Source organism: Cebidichthys violaceus, unplaced genomic scaffold, assembly GCF_023349555.1.
Source record: "Cebidichthys violaceus isolate CVI_PGR_0920_01 unplaced genomic scaffold, fCebVio1.0.p SCAF_2, whole genome shotgun sequence".
Lineage (NCBI taxonomy): Eukaryota > Metazoa > Chordata > Actinopteri > Perciformes > Stichaeidae > Cebidichthys > Cebidichthys violaceus.
The window spans coordinates 17915142-17937996 of NW_027176372.1; the positions used below are offsets into that span (position 1 = coordinate 17915142).

The 22855-nt window shown below is 42.4% G+C and overlaps 1 protein-coding gene across 2 annotated transcripts in view; it reads right to left on the reverse strand.

The window, feature by feature from the left end:
• Nucleotides 1-1658: 1658 nt before the first annotated feature.
• The window catches only part of tsc22d3 (TSC22 domain family, member 3), a 33890-nt gene continuing 12693 nt past the window's right edge, over nt 1659-22855 (reverse strand). Inside the window, exons 1-3 of one of the 2 annotated variants that reach the window (XM_068714908.1) lie at nt 4572-4915; nt 3851-3902; nt 1659-3461 (exon numbers count right to left, since the gene is read on the reverse strand). In XM_068714908.1, coding sequence (XP_068571009.1) covers nt 3192-3461; nt 3851-3902; nt 4572-4696 — 447 coding nt within the window. In that variant the 5' untranslated portion in view covers nt 4697-4915 and the 3' untranslated portion in view covers nt 1659-3191. Of the gene's footprint in view, nt 3462-3850; nt 3903-4571; nt 4916-22855 lie in introns of those variants that run through there. The other variant, XM_068714907.1, reaches the window with a different exon arrangement.

Genomic DNA, 22855 nt, shown 5'->3' on the forward strand with positions numbered 1-22855 from the left:
TTTAGAATGTCCGGCAGAAGCGAGAAATGGGTGCTAGCCTTTAGTCATTAACGAATGAATGTGAACACGTCGTACACATCAGCTAGTGAGCTTTTAACCAGGGGTGCGATCAATGTTTGATGATTCTTCTTGAACACACTGTTCCTAAATGGCTCCCCAAAATAGAACGACAAAACAAGTGCAAAAATAGTAAATCAAAACAAAGTCTAAATTGTCTGCAGACTTTTCGTGAGCCTCTAGAGCCTGTGGCGTGTACACGCTAGCTGTGCAGCCAGAGGAATTGTTCCACTGTGTTTGAGGCTGCCTTAGCCATTAGCACAAGTATGATTCAACTTCAGTACCACTTCCTGCTGTAGCTGACCCTGCAGCCTCTTTTCAGTGACATGCACACGGTGTTTGGGTATCTAGTTAAGAAGTAGAAAGATTGCCTCCGATTATCTCGTCTACGCCGTCTCCCTTCTCTTTGCTACATTAAACCAATGTCCTCCTCAGTCCATGCGCTGCACATCCTGCCTGCCACTAATTCAATGCACAAAGTATTTCAGAGCAGCCATATTGATCACAAAGGATCAGATGTTTTGGGAGGGACCCCAGTTTCATGGGTAAAATTGAGCAATGGGGAAGACACAGTGTTTTTCTCTGGTGCTTTTTTTTTTAATATGGTGGTGATTCTTGGCCCGAGCTGAGACTCTGTTCTCAGCGATAGATGGATATGAGCCTGGTGTACACACCAGGGAAGCCGCAACATATCGAGTTACACACAGACTGAACTGACTGGCTGCCAATCTGTCTGAAGGGAAATGCTACTAGGACAAACTGTTTTTCTTCACTCGGGCGGATTCCAATCCTCTTGCAACCATCTATTATTACTTCGATGTCATTAGCGGTGACACTGTTTTTTCTCTCCCCAAAGTCAAAAACAGAGGCAATGAGACGAGTCTTTTCTCAGTCTGAGGAGCAACATGCAAAATGAAAAGTTGTTTGTCTGAAGTCTGAGCCTTGTGGTTCACTGCAACGTTGTGTTGAATTTTACAAATAGCATACCGCTCGTCACACCGACGTCGACAACCTCACAAAGCTGAACAGAAATCATCACGAATATCGTATATTGAAATGTTGTGATGGAGTTGCTACCACCTCCAAGAGGTCACTTTTGCAAACAGACAATGTGTTGTTTACCCTGGAATTCAAATGAGAAGGATTTGGTTCTCATATTTTAGCACCAGAAAGTCGTCGTGGGTGTTGTTGCAGCTACCTTATCCGTCTTCGCTGACTGGATTTCCAGGGAATAAATTTCTCCATTGCATAGAATATGCAACCTCAAAACACTCTACGAGGGATCTGGTCTGGTCTGGTTGACGACAGTGGTATTCACCTATTACTGCTCCTGCAAAAATGTTACTTAGCATTAACTACACCTGCTTAAACACTATTGGCCGTTTAGTTAAAGAAATTAAATAGATACTGTATTTTCAACATTATATCATGTAACATTTTTTGGATCACACACACACACACACACACACACACACACACACACACACACACACACACACACACACACACACACACACACACACACACACACACACACACACACACACACACACACACAATATTGGTGCAGTTGATGAACAAAAGACAGTGTGTCAACGTACTGTATTATGTAAACATAAGGTTTATTGCAAATGTGCAGTTGTATCCATACACCATAGTGAACAACTTTTCCGAGGATACTTTACAGCAACAATACCGTTATCTTTACAAAACACATAAAAACTTTAGCACTAGCTACAAAATAGTCTTCTCCCTGTGAAGTTGTACACATGGTCCTGGTTTGCTTGGCTTCAGTTGTTGTGAGGAAAAAAAAAAACCAAACAAACAAAAAAATGGACAACAAGTCTTTGGTAGCTAGAAAACAAACAACAACAACAACAACAACAACAACAACAACAACAACAGAGTTCAGTGTGGAAATGTGTTCCTCTCTTACTACGGGCAGGCAATGTTGTCATGCCATCGTTTTCCAGTTGGCATCTGAGCGAGTTACAGACCAGATACTGGACAATGCTGCTAAAATCAGGAGTGCATCTGCAGCGACAAATGCTGGCTATCTCGACTACGTTCACCTCCGGACGTTTCGACTTTATGTACATTGTAGTTACCCTTTACTGTGAGGAGCTAGGCAGACAAAGTGGGCCTGTCCCCCAAGATAAAAAAAAACAAAAAAAAAAAGTCTTTTAAGACCACTGCACAATGATCCTATCTTACAAACAACTGATTTTTGTTTAGAATCACAAACAAAAACCCAAAACATAGCAGGATTAATTTCCCCCACAAGCAGCAAGCCCCAACTGTTTTGCAATGCAAGATTACATGTTATGAATCATTACAGCACACTGGTCAGTGTACTGCAGCAGTCCATCAGCTCGAACCGGCTATACTGCGTTAACCTCCACCTCTGCTGCCTTAGCTTATCCTGATGATTATTCTTGTTATGCTTAGATGTACATGAACACATGAGCAATACATTTTTAGGTACAGGAAAAGTCCTCGTTATGTGGCTGAAATGTGCGGCTGGTGGGCGGGGGTGTGTGTGGGGGGGGGGTCCTTGAAACTTGTATTTTTAGATCGGACAAATCCACATGACGGGGCTCTTCTGGTTGAGACGTGGAGGAGCGCCTCAGATGGGTCTCCTCTGGGGGAGCGGGGAGCAGCCTCCCCAACACTTTCCAAGGTAGCACCCGCAGGGCCAGCCCGATCGACACCTCCTCACCACCCCTCTCTAGAGCAAAGGGTGTTTGTTGGACGGGTTCGTCTAGGCAGGGAAAGCCCCCCCCCCCCCCCCCCCCCTCTCTGCCGTCTGAAAGCAAGCGCTCGTCGGTGCCTAGTCAGCCCTCCCTCTATTCTCAGCGCTTTTGTCTACACAGAGAGACTACGACAAAGAGTTGGGACGGTATCGTTGGCCCGGGCCTGACACCGCACCGGTCAGAGCGTCTTAAGTTCTTGTTGTTGTGCCCATCGGTGTCAACGGTTCTTTTGTGTCCCATCGGTCATTTACAGCCCCGGCGCTTCGCCTTCGTTGTTGCGAAGGGTTCTCGGCGGTGGCGATTTTTGTAACGCTTACGTTCAAATGGAGGTCCATTACTGTAAAGAGACAGTGGCTCTGCCCCGCCCCAAGGCAGAGCCACTTATACAGCAGAGCCAGTGCTGTGGCTGCATGGCTGATGCTGCTGCTGGTGCTCTGCGGTCATCTGGGCGCTCAGATTGTCCAGGGGTAGCAGCACGTCTGCCGGGATGCGAGACTGGAACTTCTCCAGCTGCTCTGGACTGGCCAGGTTCTTCAGCAGGTAGTTCTCCCTTTCCAGCTGGTTGTTCTTCTCCGCCAGCTCTTTGATCTGCTCTTTGAGGATCTCCACCTCCTCGCGCACCGCGTACATCAGGTGGTTCTTGACAAGATCCTGTCATAATAAAAAGAAACACAAATGTTTAGATATAAAAGCAGAGAAATGCTATCTGCTTGGCTGCACAGCTGATGCTGTCAGAGCAAATCTTCTGCACCATTTTTGTCTATTTTCTGGCATGGATCTTTTGTAAAATACAATACGTGTTACAACTTTGACTCAAGGCTGTTTTCAATAATTCTGTGCTGCAAAATAGTTGTCAGTCTCTGTTTTCTTTTTTTGTGTGAAATCCCTGCTCTTGTTGTCTACGCCGTCACATGAATAAAGCATGATGTCGTCTGTGCTGCCTTTAGAGGTGTGTTTAGAGGTCAGTGGGGTGACATGCGTGTTCTGTACGGTGCAACCTATTCTCGTGTCTTTGTCTGCGGTCGGTTATCTTGACTTACCATCGCCTGTTCGATCTTGTTGTCGATGGCCACAACGCTAGCACCAGAGGCACTGCAGGAGAGGAGGAGAAAAAAGAAGCCATAAATTAACAGTTCAAAGCTACAGCTGCCGTTACCTTCATGTCAACTCGACCCCAAAGTGTAACTATTAAGAAAAGAAACATGTTGCCGCTTCCTGTATTGGTTGGTGTTTGGCAGTGAAACACAAAGCTTGCAAAACAGAAAGGAAAACTGTTTATCCCGCTGTTACCTAATGTAGCCTTTGTATACACTACACCTTTGTGAGTAATATCAGGCATTTATTAAGGTGATAGTGTAACGAGCACAGTGTGTGTGTGTGTGTGTGTGTGTGTGTGTGTGTGTGTGTGTGTGTGTGTGTGTGTGTGTGTGTGTGTGTGTGTGTGTGTGTGTGAGGAGACTGCCAAGTGAGACAGTGAACGGCTCCGCGCAGATATCAGTTTAAAGTCCAAATAAACAGCAGATGGAAAGATAGCTGAGCACACAGGCAAATTATATCAGATTATTTCACACGAGCGCTTTTGTTTTGAGCGGCTTTATGAAAATACAGTAACGCTGGCTGGAGGCCTGCAGAGAGAATGAGGAAAAAAAAAAAAAAAAAAAAAAGAATCGCGCTCATTGCTCCCATTCATAACTAACCAAGCGCATTATTATAAGAAATACAACGCAAATCAACATGTGGGCGAATGTGTCGGATATTTACCTGTTGTCAAGTTTCACCGATACTACGTCTCCTCCGAGGAACGAGGAGAAGAACGAGATGGAGAAGTTATGTAACTGGTAGACGGCCACCTCCATGGGTGTTTTGCCGAACATCTCCGCGCTCATGTTGAGTACCAGACTCGTTTGGATCACGCTTCTCGCCACGTTTGCGACTGGTTGTTTCACCTCACTGTATATCCGGATGTGTTTCGTCTGTGTCGTAGCGATGCACTCACTCGCTGCAGTTAGCGGAACGCAGTGCTGTGTCGGGGTGTGTATGTGTGTGTGTGTGTGTGTATAAGCTTCGCCGGTTTAAACGAGCGACTGTCTGATGCTATTTCTGCCATCGGCTGCTATTTGAATGGCTTGCCTCTTGACGTCATTCGACGCGCGCATAAATTAGTCAAATGAGTTGGCGGGTCGGGGTTAATGGTGCCTTCCCTTGCCTTAGGGGAAAAAAAACTTTGGATTTAGCACCTGGCCGCTGATACATCCCGGGTCAACTTTTTGCACAATAAACGTGAAGGGGGAGATAACAAAGACGCATGTGATTATAGTCAAGTATTCACGAGGCTGGCTCTCGTAGTATGTTGCTGCTTTGTGAGTCTTTGACTTCTAAAACATCCACAACTGTACAAACGTATATAACAGATTATGAATATAACAGTCCTATAGTTGTAAGGTGGGCTCCATTGACGTATTCAATGCTTATCTGATAGTACGACAGAGTTTTTACTTTATTTTGTTTATATGTTATTTATTGTTCTTAGAGTATGATTATGATAGCCAGAAGGATATCTCTTCAACAGCCAATCAAAGACAAAACAACTCAGTGTTGTCGTTCCACTAAATCAATGCATTTGACATCTTTAATCTGCAATGAAATGTGCATAATACCCCTTCCAACCAGCTAATTTATAAAATAAAACGAATGCAATAAAAACAATACAGTTTAGGTTGCATTAAAGCTTACTATTAGTAAACAAAAGGAGTACTCGGAAAACGCAAGTTTTAGATGAGCATTTGAATGCAGCATTGCGTGTGTCCTGCTTCTGAACTTTTCTTCTGCCACACTGGCTCTTGCAGTTAACCCACAGACCGAGACCCGTCCTCACTGCAACAACTGCCCTCTTAACCACCATCCGACCAAACGTAATCTCAGTAGTCCTGCATAAACAAGTTACAATGTTGCAATGTTACGTGTTGCTTTTAAATAAATAAAAAACTAGATTTGAGCACAGGAAGGACGCATGTGGTGAGGATTCGTAGAATCGGATGTTCACGTGAATCAATTCAATTCAATCAAGCAACTTCTTTAACAAACGTTTTTAGACTATGTAATCTTAAAGAAGTATCAATTTAGTAGTTCTTGATTTGCCACGTGTACAATTTTACAACTTAAGATAAGTCCGAAAACTATTACTACACGGTAATAACAACAATGACACGTTGTTCCCATCACTTTATTGTTGTTTGTTACAAAAAGCTATATGCTCTAACGGAATGTCGCCCTAAGCACACATGCACAGGTACTCCACAAAGGTACTTTTCCACCCTCTCCCCGGTAAATTTCCCCACAGTCTATACCTGAACTCTATTGGTCTCTAGTGGTGAAAACGTATAATACACCATCCCGTAGGGCACAATGTCAATAACAAAGGCTCTGTTTCTGGACGCAGTGTTTACCACGGAATTTTCCGTACACCTTTTCCACAAATGAACAACTCCAAGTTGTTTTTCCTACTTAGAAAACACACAGGGAATTCTTAAAGGACAATCATTCATTCATTCATTCATTCATTCATGTTAATGGTTGCATAGCATAGCCTTCTACTTTTTTTTAATTGCATTAGTTCCACCCTAATGTGTGCACTAAACAACAAAGCAGTTAAGGATATCTTAGAGAAACACAGATTGTTGTGCATGAGTTGTGTGTACCACAACTTATATTGAGTATGAATATCCACTCCACTCATTGACGGGGCATACAGGAATGAGTCCAAAGCACTGGTCTCTGCTGTATGACCTCTTGCACTTCACATACACTTTTGAACTGGCATCTTACAACATGTGGCGCAACTGTGCTGAGCATCCTGCAAAGTGTAATAAACAATGTGTGTTACAAGCCGACCACAGAGAAAAACAGAGCTGCTATCTGTTATCTTTTCACGGCATTTTTCCACTGAGTGCTGGCAGCTCTATTGAGCAATAGACCTTGTTTTCAGCGAGGCGTCCATGCAGGTTTTAATAGCTTTAATATCATTTCTCAGCGCCTCTCTGCTGTCACATTACGTTCCCTTTTGCTGTTACAATTATATGATCCAATACTGATAGTGAGCCAATTATTTTTTTATTAGGGAGCCTCTGTTGCATAATAATTTTTCTTCCAAAGCAGCAACAACATGTAGAACATTACCGGCTAGTCTCAGCTGATCGGGTCTTACGTCTAATACTAGTAGCCATTTCATTTGGTTCATGCATATCCTATAAAATGCAATTCTATATATACTTCAAATTTCCTCAAAGAGGCTGCACTGCTTGGAAAAAGGAAACATGTATTTAAAACGATAACAAATGACCAAGAGCCTACTCTTTGATCATTGCATAGCAAACTAAGGTCTGCCACGTCCTTTGGAGAAAAAAGGAATTCTGTTATGTAACAAAATAATTAGAGTGGAAAGTCTGACTGTTGGTAGTTCTAACAAGGCTAAGCAGAAAGCACATTGACTGGGTATTAGGGCCCATAGTGCCTGTCGTCTCAGATTTTGTGCTGTGGGAGTACGGCTGCCAGGTTTAATATCAAACCCTGTTCTGGCAACGAGGGGCTGGTGAATTACCTTGCCCCGCTGTGATAGTCCCATTTAGGATCGAGGGGAGTCAAACCGATTGCCTGTGGTTCTGCTGAGGTGCACAGATAGAGACTACATACAGTGGGGAGCCTTCCTGTTCAAGTGGAATATATGAGCCACATGCAGTAAGACAGCGACAATATAAACTAAGAAGCCCTAAGCTTAATATCCGCTACAACACAAATCTTAACAAGTACAAACAACGTAAGCAGTTCTCGCTTAAATTGTGTTTGCATGTTTCTAAACAGTTTAAGAGCCACAGATATTGACCATCGCTGGCATTTCAAGAAATAAAGCCTTTGTATTTCTGTGGAGCTCTTGCTGCCTGAACGTGTTTGGCGAGTGCCAAATCCAGTGAGTCACTCCACAGCCAGGCGATGGGCCACGTCTTCCATCAGATGTCCCATGTGCAAGAGCCAACCGCGTTATATAACACTGTGATTCATCTGCACCAATGGCTGAAGCAGAAGGAAGCCGAGACATGCCTCCAACGTCCGGCGTTTTTGGGGTTTGGTGGCACCAAATGCAAGATGAACACAATGCAGCCCAGCAAGAGACACCGGTGGTCAAATCCACGGAGAAAACAAAACTCGATCAGTTTGAGATCTCTTCTTGGACAAAAGGTCTTTTCTTTACTATGTGTGTCCCATCTGCACTCTCATAATCAGGAATGCATGGCGTGTAGGAGAGTGTGGCCCGAGAGCACACAGCCCTGCCATAGGCTGCAGCCAGAGGCTGTCTCAGAGGAAGCTGTCATTGTGGGCAACAGGAGCGGTTACATCCAATGAATACTAAACACTCTACAAACACGAGGACACCCAGGGGCGCTCATTATTATCACATCACCTATAAGTCTCCTGAACCATGAATAGAAACGAGGCACATGGCCTTGGTCTTGCTGGTGAGGTTTTTCAATAAATTTAACAGGCTGTCAATTTCTGCCCTTGAATTGCATGTGATGTAACTGTATGTGATAGCTTGTATCAAACATGCAGTACACGCAGAAAATGATGACAGGACTGACATTGTTATCCGAGGGCTGCCAGAGACATCACATCATGCTTGCATTCAACGCTGCAGCCAACAATTAGCGGAAACTCAAAAGATGAATTTTCAACAAGATCGACATGTTTTACGTCAGAGAAATGAAAATGTGTTAGAGGCATAATAACTTATTAAGCACAGCAGATACAAAGAAGATTCATTTACTATTCTGTTTTGGACATTATGTTGTTAAGATGCTGCCATACATGCGAATTGTAACCCAAGCCATTTAATGACAAATACTGCATCCGGGACTCTACATAATTTTTGACATTGACACACTGCCGTTACCGCCCATCTCTTCCTGAACGTGTCTGTCATCGACACACATCACTGTCAAGCCAAATGTCCTCTCACGCGCAAGACAAACTCTCTGACTCTCCTCCGCTGTCCCCCACTTACCGCCGATCTGGCCTCTTGAACAGACTCGGTGAGTAAGGGGGCAAGTAACTCATAGCTCTCTCCGGATAGCTGAAGTGCTGGTAGTGGCAGCAGAATCTGTGGGGCGGTTCGGCCAGGCGGAGGGCGCACAGCGTCCTGGGAGAAGGTGGCATAGCCCCAACAGGCGCGACTTCAGTGGGACGAGTCTGAGTGTGTCCCATCTTGGCTTCCAAATGAAGGGGCTGCACAAGAGTCAGGAGTCGTCTGACTGTTTGCTCGCCGTTCTGTTGCTGTTTTGTTCTGAGCAACTGTGTTCTCAAAGCACAAAGAGACAATTGAGGGCTGGCGATACCTCTGGATATCCAGCCATAACTGTGAGTGCCATGCTCTGGCTGGCACTCGTATGATGTGTCTCCAATCCAGTTGAACACAATGCCCCGGAGTCACAATGAAAATGACAGTTTCCTGAAAGGGAATCGTTTCATCTCAACACTGCTGGAGTTTCTGTTTCGGGCGAAGAAAGCAAAAGATCTTTCTCTGAGTTTACCTGAAAGGAACAATGCCCATCTCCATACCTCATTTAATCAGAGGTAATGTGTGTAATAAAACACACAGTTGAGCCATTGTTGCATCATGTGAAACAAACTTGTTCTTATACCTTATCCGAATGGAACCCGATTTGTTTTGCTTATATGCTCACTTATATGGAATTGATTTGGAGCGCTCCACCACAGAGAAATTGTTGGACCACTTCTTCAGAGTTTGTCTGTAAATTCAAACTGAGGCAGATGAATGAGTTCAGTGGCATCTATTGTAACATTTCAGATTTGTGTGCGTATCCCCTAAACGCTTTGAAACTGTGATTAAGTGGGTTTGTCAGTTTCAGTAAGCCTCTTTTGTCATGAGGGCTATAATTAATCTAGTGATGTTTGAAGAGCTATTGCTTCTGGTGAAGGTGTAACAGCAAAAGTGAGCCGCTCTCGCCATGATTAATTGCAAGCTGCCTTCAAGTTTGACAGTTCGGCGTTAATGTCTCGAGTCTCTAGTCTGCATTAAATCCCTCTTTTTGGCAAGTGGAAGGTTTTGACATTTGATATTCTGTACAGATTGTGATGCACAGACGAGTGTGGTGTTACATGACAGAAAGTTGTGTAAAACCAGTTCCTGCATGTTGTCTTTTTGAAGATGTAAGATGTGCATATTGGCATTTATCACTAGATAGGAATTAACGTAATCCTTTGTGCCATTAAGGTAAAAATTCAGAAGACGAAAGCATAAGGAACTAAATGTCAAGCAATAACTTTATGGGTCTTCATAGAGTCTACCACAGCACAACTTTTAGAAGAATAAGGATATTCATTGAAGAAAATTAGATTCATAGAAATGTATAATTAAATAGCATTGATAATTTGGCCGGGTAAATATCGTCATGCACCCTCTAAAGTCAACAAAATGTCTCATAGCGGTGGAATTTGAAGTTCACTCAGTTCAGTTTCTAACAATCACTGTTCACGATCATTATTCAGGGTTACTTGCTGCCGTGAACAGCCGTTCACAGAAATGTATTTCCCTGAATCTCTGAAGAAAAGGAGCACATGAATGAGGCTGTGACTGTGACTTTTGACTCCCATATAATTCTGTGATGGCAGTGATGTCAAACATCCTGTAAAACCAAGTTTAAGGCTTTAAAAGTTAAAACATTATGTCACATACTCAACATTACTCCAAGTTACAGGCTGTACTTAGCTACAGAAGGGTTTTAATCAGGATTTGCATGGTAGGAAACATAGAAGCACTCATTCTCCTGTTTATATCATAAAGGCAGCTGTTACACAATCAGAGGACAGCACAAGCAGGTGTGTGTGGGTGTGTGTTTTGTACTTTTTTGCATCTGTGAGGAACTTTAACTCATTAGTCCCTTGACAGAGCAACTCATTTGCTATTACTAAATTCTGCTTGGGTGACATACTAAACTTTGTTTATTACCACCAAGAAGACAAGGCAGGAACTGCTCCTCACTTGCCTTGATTCAATTTCCCAAGACGAAAAATGGCCACTTAAATGCTTAATTTCTACTTAATTTCACTTTGAACGAAGTGATGATAAGTTCATTAACAGTAGCCTTCACTGAAACTAATAGCAGTTTACAGCAGGACAAGCAATACAGTAGCTAATGGTGCTGTGTGCAGTATATTGCAGTTAACAAGCTTGGGGACTTGGCAGCATCTGGCACCAGGCTGTGATTCAGCAGAAGCCAGACAGCTTCAGGCCATAATGTAAAGATTTACCTTGTGCTATAACGGGGAGAATGTTCTGGCTAGATTTACTGTGAAAATACTGAAATAGAGCCAAGACCCAGATGAGTGCACTAGGGATAATGTCAGTATGGTGAACCCATGTCAGGCCACATTCACCCCCCCAACCCAGCATCCCTCCAAAAAGAAATAACAGCACGGTCCAGCCCCCATAGCGCATAAGATTACCATTTGTTCAGTGCAAACGTGTGTACGTAAGATTGTCAGCTATGAACTCTGAGGGATTGGACTCTCAGGATAAGTAGTTAAGTGCCCTCACTAATGGCTCTGTGGATGCTCTACATAAGGTCATAGGTCGTGGACGCAATTGGCCATGTCGTGTTAAATAGCAGTGGTCTATGTTATTAGCAACGTCAAAGCCCTTTGACTCCGTACGGGTCGCCTAGTTTACCACAAACGTTTTTAAGAAAGCTGTTGGTTTGCTCATTATTTTTTCTGTCTGATGTAATTAGATACACGTCGCTACAATCTATGTGGTGTTTCAAATCTAATCTGTGTATATTTCTGGAGTAAAAAAACAGAATATCAATTTTACTAATGAAACCTGTTGTGTTTACTTTGCATACAACGCATGAAAATTGATACTCGGATCCAAAGAAGTGGCAATAGGCTACTTTGCATGACACCTGTGATTAATACACTGTTGGCTGGATCATGTCCTGGAACAAAAGGTTATAGAGTTCAGTGCCATCTGTCTATATTCATCTGCCTATGCTACTTTAGTGTACTGTTTACCTCAGCTGTCGTATTTGGTGTGGTTGTGTGTATCTATTTCTATCTAAACGAGTAGCCCTCAGACTGTCATGGCGCTGAGAAATGGAAATTTACTGTATGTGCTGTGAAGCTGACATACTGTAGAATCGAAGCAATGGGTGATACCGCGCTATCAGCTCTAAGTTGGCAGGTTTTCTTTTTACATTTCACCTGTTGAGCTAAAATGTGCTGCATGTGCGATTTCTTACGTCAACTGGTGATAAAAAAAAAAAGATTTTGACACTTTATGATCATTAGAAGCAAAAAGGATGTCACTAAGAAGGTTGGTAGCATCTGTGTTGTACGTAAATATATCTGCTAAGTGAAGGCTGAGCATCTTTGAATTAAAATTTATTGAAACCACTTGAGGTGTAGCATCTCATTTAGCATAGGATCCATCTTTGAATGGCTGCATATGTGTTAAGTGAATAGAACTGTTAAACGCTGGCTGAGCATCTGTATAGCCCAACCACTTAATTGCTTTACAGCACAAAACAATAAACTGTCTGCATTCGTTTTTCAAGCGGTCAAATGACAAAATCATAGATGTAAAGAAAACAGACTTTGAAATGTTTTTTAGAGGAAAACAACGGAGTAAGGGGATGACAAGAAGCAACAGGATCGTCATGACAAATAATTCATTTTACTAATGAATTCTTCCTTGAAACAACTAATGAAATCACTAAACAGATGAATGAAACAGGAAGAAACTCTTTTCCCAACTGCCCCTCACCCACGTATAACATTATACATTATTTCTCTCCTTAACTTTATTTTTCTCTAAAGAATGCCTCACGCTAATGTTACCACCTCCTTCTTTCAATCCATTCCTCCCTTTTAAATCTCTCCATCTCTCCACCTTCCACATCTTTTTGCAGCTGTGTGACCCAAGTCACCAGCATCTGGGACAACACTGGAGGGAGCTGGGCCCTCGATGGGCCGTCCCCTGGTGTGTGCTTGTGTGCTCGCTTGTGTTTTTGTTTGCCCGTGTGTATGTCGATGCGTGCGGTTCGCCGCACGCTCGCATATGTGCGTGCTCGCACACGTCTGGCCTTGTCAGCACGATCTGGATTTAGCTGGATGACAGGCACCCTGCTAAGTATCGCTGTCAGTGTCATCCAAACACAGAATAGTTCCCACAGACTCCAGCAGGCTCCTCCGCTGAGCATTAAAGCTAATCCTTTGTCACCTGCGAGATGACGATGGAGCAACGACTAATTTCCCATGGATAAATTTGAGACAAGTCATTGGCGGTCATTGGCTGAAGGAAAGTGCATCAAACTCAAACGGCGACATGAATGAGCATTAAATATTCCTTCAGGTGACAAGACATAAAAAAAGAGACATCTTTCATCTGAATTCTACCAGTAGATGTATAAATCGTACATGCATTAACTGCAGAATTTACTTACATTACATTACGGTCATTTAGCAGACACTTTTATCCAAAGCGACTTACAATTCAGTGTCTATCTACACACCGTAGACGCAGCTACGGGAGCCATTTTGGGGTAAACTGTTTGTGTTACATATTTTTATTTTGGGCCAACTGTCAGTCCCTCTCTGCTCTGTTGTGCCTGTCATCTCCAAAGCTTCATAATACAATCTAAGTCTTATGGATGATCATGCTGGTGAAATGTCGACTACAAACAAAAAGTTTTCTGTTTGATGTTGTTCTAAAAGAAAACTTCAAACATATCACTTACTTCCTTGTAAAGCCACTCGCAAAATCCCAGTAAAGACACGCCTGTCAAACACCTCTAAGTAAGAGACTGCAGTGACCAGGGCCGCGCTTCGACCAAGTTACTCATATTATTAGCCTGAGGAAGTTTCATCAGCCTGCCTTCCACTGATCTCTACAAGCCAGACAAATGATATTATTCTCCTTCAACAAGGCCACAGAAATGACTCAGATCATAATTCAATCAGTGTGTCTATTTCCACCCAGCACGCTCTGTCTCAAGCAAGAGAGCTGTAAATCTCAAAGGCAATGATAGAACAACAACTGATCTAATATGTACGGCAACCTTTATTTGCAAAACCACGGTGTAGAATACAGATACTGGGAAGTTTGTATAACAAAATAAAGCATTTCTTTCATTTATCCTAGTTAAATTGTGGACTGTACACTACCTATAGGCGCACATACAGGACACTTAACACTGTGTTCAAAGCATGAATAGGAAGATGAATAGAAACTGGACATGGACCACTTCTCCTTGGTAGTGAATGTACTCTGCAGATCTTTAACGCTCACTCCACCCTCTTTGTGTTTTCACTATTGAAACCTGGATTGATTGCTACAGACGTAGCATCTGTGCAGTCGGACATCCAGCTACGCTGCGTTCATATGTAAATATGCACATAAATTTAGCAAAGCTATACAGTTGTGTTAAAACCGTTCACAGGCCACTTTTCACTTTCTTTCAAAAGGGAACCTGATATAACTCAAAGAGCGGCTGTGAAGTGGTGAAACAGGGAACTCATGTATATTCAGCACCTTGTATAATTCTCCCTTCCAAATAGCGTCACAAATTAAAACCACTCCATCGACTTTGGAGTGTGAGAAAGCCCAGTGGCATGTGGGTCTGTGCAGTCCCACATGCGAACAGAGAGAAGGGCCGAGAGGACATGATGTACTGTACGGAATGTTTCCTCAGCCTGTCTGCGTGGTGAGGATCCCCTACCATCAGAGGACAGGCAGAGACAGACGGGGTCAGGGCCAGATGTGCGTGCCTCATTCTACCGAGTCTTAAAAGGAAAATATGTCGGAGTTTAATAGAAGAAAGCTTCGAGAAACGTTAATGAGAAAGTGCAATTAAGGCAGCCACATCTCCTTCGGGAGAAAACACTGAAATGTATATCCAGATGTCGGCCACCCGCGTGAAGATTGTAAAACTAGTACGCTCGGGCTATAAACACACACATTACATCATCATTCTCAATGCTCTATTTAGTGTTAATTGCAAGTAACTTTAAAAAGAAAAAGTAATAGAAGTAATTGCAGCCTTGAGGATGCTTTATATGTTTTGTTAACACCCTCTGTCCTAATCTGTCCAAGAATTCAAAGTAGTAAATGGTTAACTCATGTAACAGTTGATGTGAAAATAATTATGTTTTACAATAAAATAAAATAATTTATGCTTAAAAGTGTTATTACATTATGTTTCTTATGATTTGCATGTATATGTTTGTATGTTTACACTTGCTAACTAATTTATAAAGAATGAATCCAAGTGAAAAAAGTAGATCTTTATCTTTTTTTCACCACAGCTGCCAGGATTTTGTTTTTTTCTTTTCTAATATACAATAGAATAATTCAATCTTGTTTTCCTGACATGCTTCATTCGTGTAGACATCAGTGTACGTACATATCGACAATTTATCTTCAGCAATGTTTTACACTGCATGGCTGTGTATTCCTCACACGGTGCATTTACTGTTTCTTTTTATGGATTATTCCCACATCGACCCTGGAACCACAGCATGAACTTCATGCATGCCTGAGAAAAAACATCTGTAATTGATGATATACAGTACAGTTATACAACAAACTATAGGGTTCCCTACGAGTGGTATGTAACAGCATATCTGTCACTGCATGGACAGTTTATGTAAGTCGGATTCAACTGTGGAGATGCCTGCATGGCTACGGATTAACTCAGAATCATTCATATGTCTCCTTTCTGATTCGCTGTTGAACTGAGCATCATGTCAATGGCACTGTGTCCTTTGTATAAATATACTTAGACTGACGGTTTCATCGTATTTAAGTTATTGGTTAATGTTGCTGTAACATGTAAGTCTATCACCGTTATGCATTTGAAAAGCAGGTAGCTAACAAGGGCTAACAGTCATGTCTCTGCCTGAGCTTGTTTCAAGTTCTTCCTACTTTTTCAAAGGGAATTCAAATTCCCTCTTGCATTAGTGTGTGAATGATACCAGTTCAGCAGGATGTATCGTGTAACACAACAGCACTATTTAAGGATGTGATTCAGTCAGGGGAAGGATCAGCATCAAAAGCTGCTTGTTCCAAATAAACCGGGAACATAGTGATATCCAGCGCTGTGCAGTGCTGAGCTGAGATGTTGTTTGGGACTTTACAGGAACCCCTGCCTATCCTGCCTTCAAAAGGCCAAAAAGCCTGCCCCTCACACAAAGACGCAAGTCGTATAAGCTTCAGTGATTGGCCATTTGAGTTTAGTTTTTCTTTTTTCTTGGTCACACACACACACACACACACACACACACACACACACACACACACACACACACACACACACACACACACACACACACACACACACACACACACACATTTGTAGACTTGCAGCAGTGTCCAGAAGAAGGGAAGAGATGAGAACTAGACTTCAGCATATTTGGTGATACCTCACATAGACAATACAATGATGTGAATAAAATAAACGTACGCAGTTAGCATGTAAAGTATCACAATACAGTGCATTCATTTAACATTTGGAGATGCCACTTCCGTCAGTGTGGTTTTCAGGCTACTTGGGAGTTTCTCTGACAAAACAAAGAGCTTGTCTTTTTCTAATGGGATCCTCCTTGAAAAAAACACGTCTCAGCAACAGTTCACTGAGCATGCTGCTTTGTAATTAATGCAAATGTTTGAACTAAGCAAGTACGTTATGCTGAATAATCACATTAATTGTGTCACTACTTTGCAATTTGCAAAAACAAAGCGGTTTTGAATAATTGCTAAATTGTTGTGAGATTGTGGCAAGTCTCATAGGGAACATTTTATTTGCTGCTTTGAAACACAAGCGAATGTAACTGTGAGGGATTGCCATTGACAATACGCTTAAAGCCAGCATTAATTCCACCTCAGTTTGATTGCCACAAATAAAACATTCTCTTTAAAGTTGAGGATTTTGCAGCAAATGATTGGCTGACAGCAAAGTTAAGGTTCAAGCTCTCCTCCGAGAAACAAACAGGAAATACTTCCACTTGAAGGAACCCTTGAACTTAGAGTCGGTCAGAGTACACAAGACAAATTGTGTTTTTGAGTTGTCATTTTCCAGGTCTTGAGGCAGCACAGCAGAGTGAGTAAACACGATCTACCATCCCAGTCATTGTTTAAAGGCTCGGGTAAACAATATAGGCTAAATTGGCCTCCCTCCTGCGTGTAGCCGAGAGGTCCAAAGTTCACTTATAAAACCACAGAACACTCGTATTTGTTTTGCACGCACGCACCTCACAGGTACACACTCCATTGCAAGTTAAGGTGAGCGTTCAAGCATAGACGCCAACAACACTGAGAGATTCATATCCACGTGTGCGTGCAAAAAAAGGAACCGACGTGCACCAAGACACGTAGTCACGCAGAAGTGGACATGTATTTGATATGCACACACATCTGAGGTCATCGACGTATGAAGACAAAGCACACACACAAACACACAAGCATACACACTCTGTTTTGGTTTCTGTCTGGACGTGTAGATTTCCAGCGTTTGGCAGGCGGCTGCTTACATTCACAAGACACTGATATAGAGAGATTCTTCACCAGCTTGACACTTTTTTTAAGACTGAGCTCTTTTATGTTGGATTAGATACACTTAAGAAAGAAATGCTCTTGGAGAGGATTAACACTGATAGGAGATGAGATCGATGAAAAAAAGCTACCTCAATTCTGTAAATGTCATTCTCTGGCATCAATCAAAACAGCCCATTCCAACGTGTATGATCAAAGAACATGGAGAAAATGATGCTTGAGATATTTTTTGGAATGATAGCTGAGGCTGACATAAAATCTCTAATCAGATCTGGCTTATTGACAAGGGGAGTTGTGCAAGAGCTCTCTGTTGTTTTGGAGATGGACAGATTTGCCCACGTAAGCAGTGTCTGGGAGCCAGTAAGATGTCACCTCACCTATAACCAAGTCACAGAGTCCAAGTATTGAAGGATAAGGTTCCCATCAGCTTGGTATTGACTCTACTTTATGACGGCACAGCAAGGTGAAGCAGTACAATTCATTCAAAATATGTTCCCTGGAAAGCAATTAAAACAATCCAGAGAAACTTGTTTAAAGAGGAAGTGACTGGGAGGGGTCAGGGAGGTCAAGCACTCAGGCACTGCACCCCAGAGCAGCGCACTGATCCAGGGTTGTCTTTGGCTCCAGCCCCTGTAATAACACCACAGCACGCTGCAGCGCATCATGAAACGTGAGAAATATACCAGGCTCAACTTTGTTGTTGCAGAGTTATTGCACACAAGGGCAGGTATGGGCCAGGGTGTTTGCCAGAAACAAAGTTGGAACTCTGTCTTGACATTTTATTGGCCCGTAATCAAACATCTATCCATCATGCAGTGAATCTAGTAACAATAAGTATTTGCCCAATTAAACTTAAATTGCGTCATTTCTGGGGATCCATACCATACGGCACAGATCTTGGACCTTTCAGTGTATTGGTTTCTGTGTAGGATTTATTGTTCTCTCGATAGATTCTCATGAAGATTACTGATTTGTTTTAATCATTTAAAGCCTCTGGCCCTCTTTGTTATTGCAGTAATTTAACCTGTGAATTGTAAATGAAACAAACATCAGTTACGCTATGCAGGCTGTTATGAGGAACCATGTCAGGATTTGCAGAACTGAAACAAAATCGGGTATTTCACAGGTTCCCACACCCACTGGATAACTCCTGACCTACACAGACACACACACACACACACACACACACACACACACACACACACACACACACACAAACATCAAGTACATGCACCCAGTGAAAAACAGCAAGTCATTATCTGTTTTTTCCAGTCTACAGGACTGATTGTCTTCTTCACACCAGTTTAATGACTTTGGTGTGCTTTCTTAGTGAGACTGTAATTATAATCTGACCGCAGAGGAAGTAGCTCATTGTGGCGCCTGCAAGGTAGCTGGCAGCCTTTACAATGTACAAATCAAAATAGTAATAGTAACAGTATGTGCCCCTTGTGTTTTTAAACATTGTGTGTTGGAGTGGCACATTTCTGAATGTATCTTGCTAATGACCAAATTTGGCCGTGTAACTTTTGTATCTTGCCTGCCACCTTGTGCACAGACGTTTGTCCTGCTGTCTGTGTCATCGGCCTCGTTTGTTTTCGGTTCTCTCACACCCTCTTTGTTCTTCTCTGTTTGCTCCGCACGCCTCCTCCTCTAACAGTTATTGTTATTCCTGTCCTTTCACACAGTCAGTCTCTGAGCAGTAAATCCTATCTTACTGGCATTCCCCAGGTCTGCCTAACCCTGACGCGAGGTAATTATCCTGTCTCAGAGCTGTCTCGTCATAGCTGGTGTCTGGTAACTTTCTTGCACAGGTATTGCTGCTGTGCCATGTATGTCCATCTGATGGACACAGGCGAGTGATTGCGAGACTGTGCTGCATATGGATGCAAGGTAGAAGGGGTCACAGTGACACAATGAATTTAGATCCTTGTGTTTACTCAGAGCTGTATTCCCGCAGAAAGGGTGACCACACAGGGATGCTGCCCGACCATGCCCTTCCATCTTACTACTGAAAAAGCATTTAGGTTTAGTTTCAGTGCTGAAAGCAAAGTACAAAATATACAGTCACACACCATGCAAAAAAACTTTCTTTGCCCATGTACAGTATAAGCACATATTGCATGTGTATGCGTGTGAATGAGCATATATATGTTGTGTACATCTCATAAATGATGTGTGTTCAGGCAGATTAGCACTTGACACACCGACACACCCATGACTGCAAGATATGCATATTTCCTTTAACATAGTTAGAGCGAATCACATTTTGAAGCAATATTTCCTCTAATTGACTAAAAGGACACTGTGTCATTATGTGACTACAGAATATTAGCAGTAATGTCTCTTGTTATTTTGATTTATATTCTCTCTCAGCTCTTTTATCAAAGCTGTTTGTCTGTATTAAAAAACAACAACCTGGTAGACAGTCAAATTAGTGCAATAACAAGAATCCACGGTATCGCCTTTCCTCAGTTCACCAGATACTGTCTGTCTGCGCTCTGCAGCCTGAGGACAGTCCTTTGCTTTGTATTGGTGACTGAGCAGGCAGCCACCAAACACCAAAACAGGAAAATGCAAAAATGAGGAAGAGAAATGAAGCGGGGGAGGAGAAAAAGGGAGGGAGGAGAGGGCTTTCACAGCTGCTGTTGGCCAGTGTTTCCTCTGATAGGAGGCTTTGGCTGTACTCCCAGTTCTTTAGGTAAATTTTTAAAAAACATGGTTACCTTGAGATATGGGAGGGGGGGCTGGCAAAGAGAAAGAGTGATAGTCTTAATATGGCAAAGACCTCAAATCTAAATGCTAAAATTACCCACTATTGGCTTTGGGTTTACTCAATCAGCAAAACGTTTTGGCCCGTTCCATCTAGTGTGTTGCTGTGTGGTGAAAACCTCAGTTAAACACTGTCGTGTTAAAACACCATTTTAGAAGGTTCAGCATTTTATTTGGAAACAACGATACCGTGGACACTGATTAAGCATTGTGTTCTAAAGATGAGTAATAGTTAGGTATGGCAGATAAAAAAAAAACATCTGTGTTTATATGACGACACTTATTAGAGCTGGATCACTAGAATGTTGTTCAGTAGCAAAAAGTGCAGACATCTGCAAAACTCGTTAGCCTCTTATCATGGGTCGACATTATAAGCTGCATCTAAGTCTTTAATCTGTCTTTGTGTTGGTGACAGGCAGCAGGGGCCATTGACTGTTTAGACTGCAGGGCAATGTGATATATACATGAATTAGTTTTTAACAAAGAAGAGTTACTATGTGAACATTTAACCAATATGCTCAGGCCTTGGCTAAACTGATCTGTTCCAATACAATTCAAATGCCAGTTAAGATGCCAACATGAGGGTAAATGAGAGTCTCACCTCAAAAGACGGGCCCCAGGAGAGGCGCTTAGCGATGCTGTTTTTCAATGCAATGGCCTAGATATTATTGTACTCACGGGGACAAGTGCTGCTTGTCTGAATCTGATATGTTTTTCTAAGTATTCGAATATCAAAAGGAAGGAAGTATCCGGCTTGTCTTTCCGTTTTTATTCTTTCATATCAAGCTCTTGCTAGCTGTCAAAGAATAACAGCAAGGGACTTTGTTTTTTTATCAGGGTGTTTCTCTGAATTTCCCACTGATATGAGCTACAATAGCATCCTTTCCCTCTAAAGGGCTAGGAAGTGGGCCCGTGAACAAATAGAGCCATAGAAATACACCAATCCACTAAATGGATCAGATAATGGACACATTCATCTAAAGTGATAATTCTGCTGATAAAATCATGGAAAGAGCATTGAAGTCAGTGTTTTGCCAACACTTCTACACCGTTGTGTCTGTCTGTTTCTAATGCAACCTCGGGTGAGAAAAAGACTCAGCTCTAAGCCAGCAGACCCACAAATTATTCATGGTTAGAGGGTCAGAACATTCGCCTATTGATCGCTCCAACCCAAAGAGGATCCTCATCCCCCATATGTTACTTGGATTTACCCTCAGGCACATATGTGCGAGACTGCATCAGCATTCTGACCTTTCATAACATTGCCTGTTGTTATTTGTTTGTTTTATATATTTAGGAAAGTAGTTTTTAAATTGAAATCTTAGCCGTAAATACCAGACTTAAATTTACTCTAAATTAGGTTTACTTGGATTGATATGCCTTTCTTGACTTTTTTGCTTGCAATTAGGCAACTTATATCAGATGTGTACAATCTCAACCTCAAAGCCGCTGTATAATAATAAATAAGCTGGCATATCAGAGAAGCCGTAAATAAAAGAGCGTTTAAATTATGACAAACAAGCCTGAGGATGATCATCAGTTAAAACACTGTGTGGAGCTGACGGATGGAAATGTGTAGGAAAAGGAGAGAGAAGAGTCATGTTCCTCACAGATGACCATGATTTCCTCTCAAATTCCTGTAGATGTGAACTACCACTTCAGCACCATGGAAATAATAAGGGAACTGCTCCCTAAATAACGCTCCAAATTAAGAAGGTAGTTTCTATTGTGGAAAATGGCACTAAAATGTACCTCATTTGTTGCTTATTTTCTTCTTTGGAATTGAATCTGCACCTCTAGAAACTCTATTTTCTTGACTTGTTTAAGGTGACCTGAGCACCGAGCTGTAACTTTTTAGTTAAAGAAGGCGGTCAACTGTCTCCCTGCACAGCTCAAGCTCTTCGAAAGCAAAAGACGCTCCTACTGATGTAAGAAAACCTCCTGATCCCAGCTCACTTCCACACCGTTGGCTCACAAGTACCAAAAGGTTGTGACCTCGAGTGTTACATAAATTCCCCTCTTTTTTTTCTCTCTAGCGGTGCAGGCTCCACTTCCCCTTATAGGACACCTTTGTGTGCATTGCAGGCCCCTGAAAGACTTGTGTCAGGGATGTGGATGGAGGCACGGATGGAATCTGTGTGTGTGTGTGTGTGTGTGTGTGTGTGTGTGTGTGTGTGTGTGTGGACGAGTATATGCACAAGAGTGTGCGAGAGACAGTTGGGAGGAATACACAAAGAAAGGGAGGGGAAGAGAGTTTCAGCATTCGTCAACATTCCTCCCAGAGTCCCACACTTTTTTGGCATTGGCCTTGCTGGTTCCTAAGCTCAGCATCTATTACTCTGCATCTACACGCTTTCAGAGGGTTGTTGTTTAGCCTGAACCCAGACTGTGTAAACACCACAGCATGCAAACATACTGATGATCTATGACTCATTGCTCTCCATGACACCATACTGGAAGGAATGCAGAAAGAGGTCATTTAATGCCACTGGTGCTAATTGCTGCTAGTGATGGCACAGTAAAATGACAGGGGATCAGATATACGACTGGCCCGGCCCGCTCCATGGTACAACTGCTTCTTTTAAACACAGCGACACAAAGACAGAAATTAGCTCTTGGATAGGATGCATCTTGTTATTTTCGCTCATTTAATTCT